General features: G+C 40.8%; 1 protein-coding gene across 1 annotated transcript in view; it reads right to left on the reverse strand.

The window, feature by feature from the left end:
* Positions 1-15069, reverse strand: part of VWA3B (von Willebrand factor A domain containing 3B) — a 1052517-nt gene that overhangs the window by 550175 nt on the left and 487273 nt on the right. Inside the window, exon 20 of the mRNA XM_078658240.1 lies at positions 11715-11871. Coding sequence (XP_078514366.1) covers positions 11715-11871 — 157 coding nt within the window. The remainder of the gene's footprint in view (positions 1-11714; positions 11872-15069) is intronic.

A 15069-nucleotide genomic window follows, 5' to 3' on the forward strand; every position in this document is an offset into this window, starting at 1 on the left:
CCGAAATTTCTAATACAAAGGCTGCAAACCGTCCAAAGTTCGGCTGTGAGATTGTTAAGGCATGTTCATTTTAAACACCACATTTCTCCACACCTACGCATGCTACACTGGCTGCCTGTGGCCAGCCGGATAAAATTTAAGGCTCTCACTCTGGCCTACAGAGCCCTACACGGTACCTGCCCGAATTATTTAAAAACACGACCGCCTAGATACTCCCAGGCTAGACTCCTCCGATCTAACCGCCAGGTTCATCTGTGCGTCCCTCAAGTGAAAAGGGCTCGCTTGGGCGGCAGAACTTTTTCCGCAAGTACGGCACTTCTTTGGAACACCTTGCCGCCTGAAATACAACAGGCATCCTCTGAACCTAGTTTTAGGAGATTACTGAAAACTTGGCTTTTCACGCAATAATTTTTAACTCCTATTCTTGGCCCTTACTGCTCACCGAGCGCCGGGACACTTCCTCCGGAGGTAGCCGCTCGCGCTTTATAAAACTCAGTATTATTATTATTATTAAATGTGTTAATTAGTGTACAAGATGATGTATTACATAAGACAGTGAGGGTTACAAGATGTTGGTGTCACAATGTATGAACTGCGATTAACAAAAGGATCTCTGAGTTAAAAGCAGTAACTCACCTAGGTATCCCAAAAAAAATCTGTCATCTGCATGTTAGATGATGTGCTTTGCATTAGACACATTAACCTTCTACACTGCTTTGATTCAAAACTAGGACTACAGAAAACACTAGTCGGTCCAGCAAATGCACTACGCTCCAAAGTTCCTTTACCATTATTATTGTTCCCTGGTATTTACTGGTCACACAAAAATCTCCGCAGCAGGTGCCTTTACCCCATAAGATATTTTAAAATGCAGACTTTGCAACCAATTAAGAAGAATATATTTCCTGCTAAGTTTTTCCATGTTGCCAACTTCTTTGTGGCAGAGTTTTAAAAAGAGAAATGCATAAATTGAGGCCCACGTTTTGCATCAGGATTGTGTCACTTTTTTGGCACAACCCAGACACAAAATCTCATTTGTTAAATCTCAGAATGCGCCCAAATGTCCTCATGATAGATCTGCGAAATGTGTGTGAAGTGTTAAGATCTGATGTAACTTCCTCTGAGGTGATGGGTTGTGATGTCACTTCCTGATGCGGTGATGTAGCACTGTGATGTCATGCATTATGATGTCACTTGCATACTACTTTACTTGGTTAGTCCCACCACTTCTTTTTTTACGACTTGTGCCCTGCTTGTTCCCCATGCAACATGGCCATGGGCTGTAGCCACTCGGCCCCATCACCTCCTGTTGAGAGCTTGATTCGTTTTGGGCTCAAAGGTTTCAAGAGGATCGCAAGTTGAGTCTGATTTGAGCCTGGTTCGAGCTTTCAGAAGCTCGTCCACTTCTACACAAAACATGTATTTGCACTCCCGGGGCTGTGCTGAGCCGGCGCAAAAGCAGCATGTGCGTTTCTTTTTTGCATGTTCAGCATGTCCATTAACTCAACAACTCTCCTTGTTAGTGCACATTTTGCAGCCAGTGGCGCTTATATACACAAAGAGGCAAGTACTTCCTTATGTTTCCAAATGCACTGATGAGTAAAGAAAATACACAGACGCAGTGCAGAAACAGAGTCATATTACGGATTCAGAATTGCATACCTTTTTATTACCGTGGCGGATTGAGAAAAAACTGTATTCAGTTTCTTCTTCATCATGCGCCAGAAATTCAGTAAGCTTCCAGCAGAATCATCACTCTGAGACCAGGAAGTATTAAAGCATTGGACTCCCATTCAAGGCCATGTAGTTACAAGGATCACCTGACCATAACTGTGCTGGTAGGTACACTAGCTTTTGAGTCCCTTTTCTTCTCAGAAGGTCTAATAAAAAAGTAAAGATTAAATATGGTCACCAGCAAGGTGGTCAACTCTTCTGATCTAGGTCCCTTTTTGTAATAGAAAACTGAAAAGTGAGCCTCCCTCTCGAGGGTATGTAGCACTGAAGCTTGATCATACCGAAGAGTAGGACCGTGAAGGAAATCGTTTTTTCTTGATGTAGTTAACATTTTTAGAAAAGGTCTTAGCACATGTAGAGAGAAATCCTTAACTCAGGAGAACTAAGTTACCTCAAAATATCCATATACCTTCCTTTCCCGCAATATGGGCTTTTTCAATCACAGTCAAATAACAAAAATCTCCTTTCCCCGCTACTCAGCCAAGGACGGAAAAGAAATGTTAATAATGCAGGCCAATAATATCTAGGAAACTGGTCTGACCCCCGGCCTTAAAAGGCAGTTCTAATGTAGAGACTGATACGTTGAACATCGGGTGAGTTCTGCCGCGGTCGGTAGTGGGAGTACCTGCAGGGCGGTGACGTGGGGAGGGGCAGGGTGGGGCTGGTAGTAATCTATGGATTACGGAGGTTTACAGGTAAGTAAACATATAAATAAATAAAACGATTTTCGATGCGCGCACTGCATCGCATTTGGGGATGCAGTGCAACGCAACAAAATTTGTTGTATTTATTTATATGTTTACTTACCTGTAAAACTCCGTAATCCATAGATTACTACCCCCCACCCTGCCCCTCCCCCTCCCTACGTTACCGCCCTGCAGGTACTCCCACTACCGACCGTGGCTGGGTGAGTCAATATCACTTGCTCACTAAGGAAAAAGAACAGGGAAAGGATGACTATCAAAAGAGAATGTGAACTCAACCAGATATGTGGTTTCCGGAGGACCTTGAAGTACAAGAAGTTCAAGGTTCTTGAGCAAGGAAAACATCCTCAAACAGTAATAGCTCTATTTTTCTCTTTCTATGACTACCTGTCTAGAGAAGTCGTGGAGTCACTGGAATGAGAGCTCAACACCTCTCCCATTCGACATTTTTTGCAGAAAGTGCTCACCTTCTCAGTGATGTGGAATGTGACTGCTCCTTAAACAACTTAGCTAATGTGTCTGAGCGAGTAAATCAAGTCACTTTTTCCTTGGAGTAAAATCCAATTTATTTTGGCGGTGCTTCATAGCATATGAAGAACATTTATAGTGAACACGTGTTTCGTCCCCTTACATCGGCCATCCGGAATTGGGCTTCCTCAGGGCGTTGAAAGTAAGGCAGCTGTGTTGGAGGTAGAGAACAAGCTTTTCCAAAATTTCCGCATATGGCTGACGAATCGCAGCCAGATTACCGAAGCCCCACATTTGCAGAATATTCAGCGAACATCTCCTTTGTACAATGCACAGTCCATGGGAACAATCTAACTCGCACCTTGGAGGCATCTTCTTAAAATTAGGGTGGCAAGATACAATTTGTCCATGACATAACACTAGCATGTGTCTTTGGCCACCATGTATTTCACAGAAGAGAAGACGCTTGAATGATAGTGTCAGAATCTATTTTAAAATCAGGATTTACAAAAAAACGCAAAACGTACCTCACACTAAGCGCACAATTAGTGCAGTTTTAGATATATACGTTCCCTACCAGAATGCCTGTTACCTGCTTTCATAATATGAAGGAGTTGATGGTGCTAAGAACAAGAGCTGAAATCTCAAAATATTTAAATAAATTAAATAACATATACAAAAGACGTATCGTTTGTGGAAGAATTAAAAAAATAATTTGTGAAGGCTTTCTAAAGCGCACATCTACTCAATGGAGTGTCTCGTTGCTAGACCTGCAAAGGCACGCTCTCTGGCCGACCATCAAGTCAGAAGAGAAAAGATGGGTTTTTAGGGCCTTTCTAAATGTCGATTCTTGCGAAATGGCCCAGAGTGACAGATGAAGATGATTGCATCTTTGCTGGCAAGTACCGAGGAAGAGCTCACACCACTCCTAAACCGACAAAATCTAGGGGCCTCATTTTTTGAGTAGGGCAGCGCCACAAGGAATATTGCTGCACAGCCCTAAGTAAAAACAAAAGAGCAAGAATGCAGCTTATCTATGTGATATGGTGCATTCTTGTCCTTTTCCCTAGCGCCGGCGCACAATGTGCTACCATGCGCCAACACAGGCACCCTTGCACCATGGTGCAAGGGTGCCTGTGTTGCAGGGCTGCTTGATTTCCTGCACAAAATCAATACATTCAGGCGAGTTCCTCTTTCTATGTGTGCTGCATTCAGCACACACAGAAAAAACTAGTATAAATGAAAACATTTCTCCTTGTTGCGCAACCCTAACAACCCCCTTGGGGTGGCATTAGATTCTGATGCATTCCAGGAATCTGGGAATATGCCAGATTTCCATGGGTGTTGCGTGGGAACACCCACAGCAATACCCATGGAATGCTCCTTTCACGTAGTGTTCTGAGTGAAAGGTGCACATATTTACAAGGCCATGAAAAGCCACATAAAGTGGCTTTACGTGGCATTGTAAATATGCCAGGGCACATGGCGCGACCGGAACATAAAAAAAAATGACGCCCCCAGGTCCTGCAACAGGCAACCCTAAGAAGAACAAAGATTTCTAGAGGGTTAGCCTTGTACAATCCTATTGATCAAATACTGTGGACCGCGCTTGCAGAAGGACCGAAAAGTGAGAGTTACCTGATAAAGGATCCGTTTCTTGACGGGGAGCCATGCAAATCTATAGGATGATGTGAGACAGACTTTCTCTTAGGTAAACCCAAGATAAGGTGAGCAGGTGCATTCTGTACCACCTGAAGTTTTCTAATCCAACACTCTGGTAGGCCAAGGTAAAGGATATTGTCTTAATCTAGCTTAGATGTTATCAGTGCTTGGACAGCAGTCCTATGCACCTGCAAAAGTAGTATTTCACGACATTTTCAATTTGAACGGAGCAAGGCAAAACAGGTTCCAGTCACAGACATCATTGGAAAGATAGCTTTGCATCAGTCTTTACCTATAGGTTCTTAGCAACTGTAATGGGAGTAGGGTAAGCGGGAATACCCATTTACCATTTGCTGTTTATCCAATGTTCTCTGACTTGCCCAATCAACAAAATATCTTTTTTTTCTTCATTACATTGAAAATGACTCTCAAGGATCTAGCGGCCAGATACATCAACGTAAAATCAGCTCGCAAAGTGCCAGATTCTGAGAATCTGGCCCTTTGCGAGCGCAATTTTTGCATTTGGGATTCATCATCCCAAATGCAAAAATCGCTATTATAGAATTCGCAATTTTGCGAGGAATTGCATTTAAGGAATCTCTATTTGAGATTCCTTAAATACAATTCATGAAACATTTAAAAATAGCAAAATTGCAATTTTGGGCCGCTATTTACCGCGAAGTTAAACCTCGTGGTAAATAGCAGAAACCTAGAAAAATGCACTTAAGTGCATTTTTCTAAGTTGTATGCTACACACACACACATGTCCTTGGAACATGTGTGTGCCTAACACCAGTGTCCAATATCATTTCAGGGGTGCAGCAGGGTGTCCTTTGAACACCCCTGCACCCTTGAAATCGCAAACTCAAAATGCGAATCGCTAATAGCGATTCACACATTGATATGTCTTCCCATTCATTCCTATGGGCCTTTAGGCCCATAGGAATGAATGGGGAGTTATTCCTTATTTGCGATTAGCAATTAGCTAATCGCAAATAAGGAAGCTGTAGGAATCGCAAAATAAATTGCGATTTGTACATGAATCCCGTTTTGCGAGTCTGTAATAGCGATTCCTTAATAATCGCTATTACAGACTCGCAAAACGGGACTTTGATGAATCTAGGGGAGAGGCAGGACATCCTTCAGACAGGCGATGAAAGTCATAGCCATATCTGTGGCGAAGGGATCGAACTTGACTAGCAAAATGGGTTTCCATTGATTATTCAATGCAGGAGAGTAAACGTTTTCACACTTACCGGGTTTTTGGTAGTTAGGCTGTTGTCAAACATATATCATTGACTATAATTGTTAATGATAACATTGCAAAAGGACAACCTGCAAATGTGTGTTTTCCTTAACATAACTAGTAAAGGTCTGTTCTCCCTGTTCCAGTTCAAGGATGCACTCCTAATTTACTATTATAATTTATTTTTCTTTTATTGATTTGTGTATTTTTTTCTTGATTTCCTCTTATTCATTTCATTATTTTTTCTTTTACAGGCATTGTTTTCCTATTTATTTTACCACATGAAGCCCTAATTTTAGATATTAAATTATTCTTTGGCTGTGCTCCTTGGTTACTTTCTTCAGACTTGCAAATTCCTTTACCACATGCATACAGCACCTATACTCATCTTTGGTGTCTTCCTGCACTCCCTCTCCTACTTTTCCCGCCCACCGGTACCCTGAACATTTCTACCTCTCTTTATGTACACAAGCTTCAGCTTTCTTTTTTTTGCCCCATCATCCACTTCCCCTCTTTAGCTTTCCTGTGAGATTGAGTCTTAGAATTAGACTCCCCATTCAGACCCCAAGTGTCTGAACATCAATTATTAGTGATGTGTCCGGTGAAATGTATCAAGCAGTACAGAGCGCACCATTGAGGACATGGTAAAACACATTGCATCAACCATGGTGTACTGACTGTCGAAAACTTTCAGAAGTATATTGGTTAGCATGACACTACGAGCATGTTAAAAAATTTTAATGCACTCACACCAAAGTTTAGTCTTTTGCAGGACAATAGCACTCACAAGCTAATTAACACAAAAAAGACACGAGATAAGAAAAACATTCAAAGTGATAGCTCTAGTTTGTTACCCATTCCTTCCCCAGGTGCTACAGATCTCAACATCGCAATCTCAATTGTATGTGCAAATACCCAAACGGTACTAGTTCCGACTTCGCCTACCATCTCAGATGGTCTTACAATTGGAAACGATGAGAGCGAATGGGCTGCGGAAGGCTCAGCCTCTGATCCACCTGATGACTCTGATGATCAGGTTGAGCCTCAAAGGCCAATACCAACCCAAAATATAGCCATAAACACACGACTAGTGCAAACACCAAAGCTGAAACAACCAAAAAAACTCACCCACATCAATCTCCCCCCTGAATCCCACTTATACACCATAGTAATGATTGGTGTACCACAATTAGAAGATGGCAAGGCTGAGAGCTATGGGGATTTGAAAAATAAAGTGAGTCATTGGCTAACTTCTCATAGACCAATCCCCTCTCACATAAGTGGTAAAATAACAAATGTTAGGAGGGTTGACTGGGTGGGGCATAGATTCAAATCTACTGAGGGTGACTGCATTGTTGTTAATTTCATGAATAATCGCGTGGCAAGGCATATTACTAGTTGGAAGGATGGCCCGATTAATAGTCTGATCCGTACCATGGATCTAAGTTACTTTTATCCCTCAAGTGATCACAGTCTAGGCAAAGTGTACCCATACCCCACATTAGAGCAGGAGAAAACGTATGGTAATTTTAACCAATATCACGATGGAGTAACCCCAAGAAACCGTGGACACTACATCGTAGGAGACCAAAGACAGTATGGGAGAGATATATCCTGGGAGCCTAGACAAGTTAACCACCCAGCATCTTATCATGAGAGACGGGAGGCCTCACATGAGATGTATTATCACCGCAATCACTCTCATTCAACATACCCTAATATTCACTATAACGTACCTATCTCAAATAGGTTTGACGCTTTTTATGATGAGAGTGGTCTGGAGGGGGTTGATTGACTACATGCCGCTCCTACCACACTAACACACACTGATCATATGCAAAGCAAATTAGTACATGGGGAAATTAGGGCCACACAAGCAGTAACCGTTCCCCCCCCCAGTCGCTGAATTAGATACCAATAGACAGGTAGAGCTAGACATAGATCTTTTAATGGATAGTCCCACTTTATATGAGCACACCAGTATACCGCATACTTCGCCCAAGGCTTTTAGCCCTCTTCCATTTCATGAAGAACCCAGCCCTTCCTTAACTGAAACTCAGGGAGACACTAACGCAGTACAATTTAATCGATCGTCACCAGAACTTGTAACTACAGAATCTGCCACTGGGACAGAACCGGATGACGTTTATAATGCGAATTTAGTCTCATGGAACAAAGCGGGTTTGGCTGATAAAATACGTGACCCTGCCTGGTTGGCATTTGTTAAGAAATATGCAGTAATATGCCTCCAAGAGACATGGATGGAAGATAAAAATGTTTTTATTGAGGGCTATCAAAGCTTCTTGAGGCCAGCGGCTCCATCATTTAGCGGAAGAGCAAAGGGGGGCCTGGCCACTTGTATTAAACTGGCACGTACCTGTCAAGTAAGCAATCGTTACCATGAAAATCAGAACATTCAAGTGCTGGAACTAAAGAGAGGCAAATATGCGCTGACTTTAATTAACTTTTACAATGCCATAAACAGTCAAGGGGAATGTAATATATTGCTTCTAAATAAGATGTTGAGAGAGGGAGCAGGCACTCTGCCACGAGATTTATTGATTGCAGGTGATTTTAACGTTCACCCTTGTGGTAATCCAGGAATTACCCCCATGGGATCTTTGGGATGTAATAGTGTGAATGGTTTTCACTTTGATCACTCTAGGCGTGGAACCTGTCTTAATGACTTGCTGAATGAAAACAACTTAATTGTAGCCATGTCTATGGTGCCGGAGTCTAAGGTTTTTGATGTCACCACATTTAAAGGTTCAGTCCATGGTTCCTTTATAGATCACATATTGCTATCTGCTGATCTCGCCAATCAGGCCTCTAGATTCACTATTAAAACAAGCATCTATAGTGATCATAACCCCATATCTATTAGACTGGGTGGAGGAGTACTTGAACGGCGACTGAATTGTGAAGGCCGGGGAACCTTGAAATGCATAAATGGTAAACGTCGATTGAAATGGTCAACGGTAAATTGTGAAAACCTGTATACTGAAATTAACAGGTCATGTGGTGAGGAACTTATGGTTTGTGTATCACCAGCCACATCCCCAGAGCAAACACTAGCTGTTTTTGAGGATGTGGTGTCATTAGTAGGATCTATGTTAACAGTCCCTATGAAAGTACAAACCAGAAGTACCCCCAAATGGTTTGACCACTCTTGTTCTAAGGAAAGCAGAGATTTGAGAAAAGCATTAAAAACCAAACCCAGAAATTCGGGCCAAATTAAAACCCTGCGTTTGATTTACAAGAAATCACTTTTTAAACGAAAAAAAGAAATTAAGGCAGGTATCTGGGAGTCTCTGCTTGACCCATCAGTTCTGGGCAACAGTGGTAAATTCTGGGAAATTATTAATAAACCTCTGTTTGACGATCCCAGTGACATTGCACTTGGCACTAACATCTCAGAGAAGGAGTGGGTTATCCACTTTGGTGCAATTTTTAAAAGCAACGAGCAGCAGGCAGAATACGGCCCTTTGTCTCCTATGAAGACATTTTTGTGCTTTTCAGTTAACGAAGTAGAGAAGGGCATTCAAGGGTTAACTAGCAATAAGGCCCCTGGCCCGGATGGCTTGCCTCCGGACCTTTTTAAATCTTGTATCTCACTATGGGCCCCTGTCCTTACAGCTGTAGTAAATGCAGCCACGGTCTTTGGATGCCCAAAGTCGTGGGGGGCATCGACGATAGTACCCGTGTTTAAAAAGGGTGATCGCAGAAGCCCGTCATGCTACAGGCCAATATCCTTAATCAATTCTGTAGCTAAAGTGGTAGGGGGTGTAATCTTGAATAGACTAACTGCATGGGCAAATGAGAACAATGTCATATCCCCAATACAATACGGCTTCAGACCTGGACACTCGACAGTTACCCAGTGCCTGAACCTGTATTTGATTATAGGAAAATATACCATGGCCTGGCAGGGAACAGTCCACATGGCTTTTATGGACTTATCGTCCGCATTCGACTGCGTGGACAGAGGCAAGTTATGGGACACCATGTCAAAGATGGGTGTAGAGCAGAACTTAATTAATTTACTGGCTGACCTGCACTCCGACACAAGAGCTAATGTTCGATACACCCAAGACCTGAAAGTGACGGGGGATATCAGAATTAATCGTGGTGTTCGACAGGGATGTATCCTAGCCCCATTCCTCTTTAACTTGTATATCAACGAGTTAGAGGAATACTTGTTAAAAACCGGAGCAGATTACCCCTATGTAGGACGGAAAGGCGTTCCAGTTCTGCTTTATGCGGACGATGCTGTCCTTATTTCTAGGACAGCAATCGGCCTCCAGACACTTTTAAATTCTTTTTTTAACTTCATGGAGTCCCGAGGCTTAAGCATTAACAACTCTAAGTCTTATGCTATGAAGACAGGCCTGGGGTCACGAAAATCCAACCTTTTTAATATAAACGGGGAAAAAATTCCAACCACCAGAACCTTCTCATACCTTGGGGTCCTTTTTGACCACCAACTATCTTGGGGCCCCGCTATACTGAGAAAGAAGGGCGAGGTAACCCGTGTCAATGCGGCTATACTTAACTTCGCAAGAAAAATTGGCAACAGCCCGGTGGCTGCCTTGCTTAAATTATATCAGGCAAAGAGCATCGCCGTTGCTTGCTATGGAAGCGAGCTCTGGGGCTATAGCCGGACGCGAGATCTGGAGGTTGTAGAAAATAATTTCCTGAAGCAGATACTGAGGCTGCCAAGGGGAACGGGTAACTTCCCTGTACATGAGGAACTAGGGGTGTCCTACCTAAGTGACAGAATAGCAGTTAATCCCCTGCTGTGTTGGATGAATTGTTGGTTAAATAATGATATACCTCTTACCCATGATATACTAAAAGAAGCCCTAACATGGGAGGGTAGGTCTAAGGTCCCGTGGCTGAAGTACATTTGTGATTGTTTTACTGCAATAGGACGGTCTGATTTGTTTTTAATCCCAAACTCTATTACCAAATTGGACGTCACCCTTGTGAAAAATACATTCTTGACAACTAGGTATTTAGCTCGGGAAGAGGTTGAGCTACAGAAAGACAGTGTTAGGAAACATGCATTACTCAAAACCTGTCCACAAATGGAACCATACTTATCATGGCCCATGACAGGCTATGAACGCTATTTACTAACAAGGTTCCGCTTTGATTTGTTTCACCTTTTACTGGCAGTACCGAGTGGAGCCCATCGAGGTCAAGTGTTGCCAGCTTGCGGCTGCGACGGAAAGTCTCCGCAAGATCTGGCGCACTTTTTATTTATCTGTCCTTTTTATACAGTACCTCGGAAGTTATACTTAAAACCACGCCATAAGGAACTGAAATTTGCACAGATTAAACCAGCACTTTATTACCTTCAACTCCTGAATTGTGACTGCACCTTACATGTATGTAGCTTCCTGAAATTAGCAATTACATTCAGGAACTTTTTATCTTTGTTATAATTATTTATATTTTTAATGTGTATATTCTGCCTGTTACTCTTGTCTTATAATGTTTACATAATCTCGTTTCATAAACGGACTGGATCATTTGCTTTTTTAACTGTATGTTTATCAACTGTGCTTTTATGATTGTAAAACTAACAATCGAATAAAGTTATTTGAACTATGGTTAGCAATACTTTCTCAAAGAAATCTTTTTTATGAGATGTTTGTGTGAGAGTTGTTTAAGATAAGTCAACCTATGTTAGTGTAATTATGGCCAGTTAGAATGAATGAGATGAAAATGTCACAGACTACCCCCTTCACTAAACCAAGGACCATCCATCCATTCTTTGCACAGGTCACTTTTTCACCCTAAACGTACATCAACAAGTGTTTTTTACACTGAGAAATTAAGGATGCCTTAAAGTAAAAAAAAACTATGCAGCCTAATAAAAGGAAAGCCAGACTTACCTCATCAAATACTTTAGAAACGATGTGCTTGTCCAGAACTGGGACATATTTAGCTGTGTGGCGGACAGCCGTGGGAGCCAGGAGATCTCTTATGGTCAGGTGCTGAGCAACCAAGCCATGGGTCTTTAGCCAACGAGAAGAAGACATATCTAGAGAACTAAAAACAAGGAATTGCTAAGTGTGTTTTTCAGATGAGATGAACACAAGAAGTCACAATAAGGATATGTTGAGAGACGGAATTGAACTTTACAAATGCTTAAAAAGCATTTGATTCCATTTGTGTCTTCATTCAGTAGATTCTGTTTTAATGCCCATTATAAACCATTTCACATAGTTCCTTGCTCGCCTACACATCTCTATAGTGAATGGCAGTGTGTAGTGTTGACATCCCAGAAGCAGAAAGGTGCCATTCTTCCACTAACACCATGAGATTCACTGAAAACACCATAGGTTTCACACATGTTATAGTTAGCTGGAAATTTCACTCATACAAAACCATTGAAATTCCCCCGATATAGTTAGTTCAGCTAACTATAACTCGCGCACCCGTAATGCACTGCTGATGGCGTCACATATTACATCACTCATGACATGGTCAGTGACATCACTGATGACATCTCAAATGGCATCACTGATGACATCATCCAGTGAATGTGTGTCTTTCTGAAAAAAACATATTTTTTATATATGTATACCTAAACATCGATGGAAGAATAATCGGTTAAATAAGTGTCTAAATGATGTTTCTTTTTGTAAAATTGATTGTATAACTGGCTTATTTAGTGTATCTTACTGAATACATGTATTAGCGAGTACTGTTTAAATATTTAAATATCTGTATCAGTGTCTCAATTTGTGTAGAAATGGCTGCATGGGTTGGTGAGTAGCTACATGTGTGTGTATATGGGTTATTAGTTGGTTTTTTGAGTATCAGAATGAGTGTCTGTATAGTTTTGTGGGGGGTATTACTTAGCGCACAGATGCATGAATGAGTGACTCACTGTTTGTATGTGTTTTGAAGACAGCATTTGTGCAGGACTGTATGGGTGGATGAGTGTGTGTATGGGTGTGTTAGTGGGATATCTGACGGTACAACGTGGGTTTTACACCGCAGTACCATTACAACGAGGGTTTTACAACGCAAGTCGTTACCACGACTTGCGCTGTAGGGTGCTGGACTTAGGAATAGTAAGATTTACTATTCCAACACCAGCCTACGTACAGTAGGGAAGGTGTTGGAATAGTAAATCTACTATTCCTTAGTCTAGAGCACCCTCTAGCGCAAGTCCTAGTAATGGCACTGCGGTGTAAAACCCGCGTTGTAATGGATGTTCCCCGTGTTAGTGAGTGAATGACTGTCTTAATAGTATCTTTATGCGTAACTACATATGTTTTAAACTAGTATATGTAAGTATTGATGTAAATATGTGAGTATATGTGAGAGTGAGAGATTGGAAGAGTTCCTGTATACATTTATTTATTTATAAAGTTTTATATAGCGCAAACTTGATCCCGAAGGATATCAGAGCGCTTTACAATTTGAGGCAAAAGTAACAAATCAGAACATTAGCCTAACATTGGGACTCTATTGGGCATTGAATCAACTAGAACAAACATAGTATTGAAGTGAAATAAAGAACACATGTTTTCCCTTTTTTGCTTGTTGAAACATTTTGTTTTTCCACACACCTCCTCTAAGAAGGGAGAACATTCATGCACTTCCCTACAGTAATAATGCTACCCAATGCCATGGTGCATTTCAGCCTCAAAGGCAGCAATTTCCTCGAATAGAACATTGTATGTGTTTCTATAAGTGATTGTTTAAGAGAGTAAATATGTGTATGTTTCTGTAGAAGTAAGTGTAGTGGTGTGTGTATAGCTGTATATGCAAGTAAATGGTTGTTTGATAGTTTATTTGCATGTGTGAGTATGTGTGTGAGTAACTTTATGGATGAGTGTCGGTGTGTAACAGGATGTATAGGTGTATGAGTACATATGATGAGTGAGTACATGTATGAGTGACTATATAGAACTGTTGGTGAATGAGTGGATTTGTATGTAGATGTTGAAATGACTGAATAGGTCGTTGCAACTGGTATTGGTATCTTCATTTTTTTTAATTGTAGTTTCTATTTTTGAATGTGTGTATCAAAGGTTATATTACAGTGGGAGGAGGTCTGCCACTCTTTCACAAGGATGATGTCATCAGTGATATCATTTGAGATGTCATCAGTGATGTCATGAGTGATGTCACTGACCATGTCATGAGTGATGTAATATGTGACGTCATCAGCAGTACATTGCGGGCGCGAAAGTTATAGTTAGCTGAACTAACTATAACAGGGGAATTTCAATGGTTTTGTATGAGTGAAATGTCCAGCTAACTATAACATGTGTGAAACCTATGCTTTTTTCAGTGAATTTCTAAGGTTTTTTAAATGCTAATTCCTAACTATAACGTAGCTGAAACCTATGTTTTTTTCAGTGAATTTCTAAGGTTTTTTAAATGCTAATTCCTAACTATAGCGTGGCTGAAACCTATGGTTTTGTCAGTGAATTTCAAAGGTTTTGTAAATGATAATTTTTAAATGTATTAATTGTTATATTTTTTTATACTGATTTACTACATTGTTTTAAACTATTTATTTTTAGATATATATTTTTTAATTACAGTACATATTTTTAATATAAATTGAAAAAAATGCATTTAAAAATATTGAAATTGTAATATTTGTTTTTTTTATTTTATATATTTTTTTATTTTATATATATTTTATATAGCTGGCAATGAAATCCTATGGAAGGAAATTCAAGTTAGTGGTAAGTACGGTTAAAATTACTTTTCAGGATCAGAACTGGGCTGAAAGATGCAGCACTGAGGTCTCTCCTGATAACAGGTGAGTAAATCGGAATTCGTAGTTCGGCTGATTTTAGAGGAATTTTTTAAAGTTCCAAAACTCCACACTTAGAAGAATTTCCAAGTGAAACCAGGCAATGTTAGCCTATGGAAGGAAATTCAAGTTACTGTAAGTATGGTTAGAATTACTTTTCAGGATCAGTAGTGGGCTGAAAGATGCAGCACTGAGGTCTCTCCTGATAATAGGTGAGTAAACCAGAATTCGTAGTTCAGCTGATTTTAGAGGAATATTTGTACGCTTCAAATATCAACACAGAAACTTTTCTGCTGAAAACCACACAATGGATTCCTATGGAAGGAAATACAAGTTACTGGTAAGTACGGTTAGAATTACTTTTCAGGATCACTACTGGGCTTAAAGGTGCAGCACTGAGGTCACTCCTGAAAACAGGTGAGTACATTGGAATTCGTTGTTCGGCTGATTTTAGAGGAATATTT

Source organism: Lissotriton helveticus, chromosome 8 (genome assembly GCF_964261635.1).
Source record: "Lissotriton helveticus chromosome 8, aLisHel1.1, whole genome shotgun sequence".
Lineage (NCBI taxonomy): Eukaryota > Metazoa > Chordata > Amphibia > Caudata > Salamandridae > Lissotriton > Lissotriton helveticus.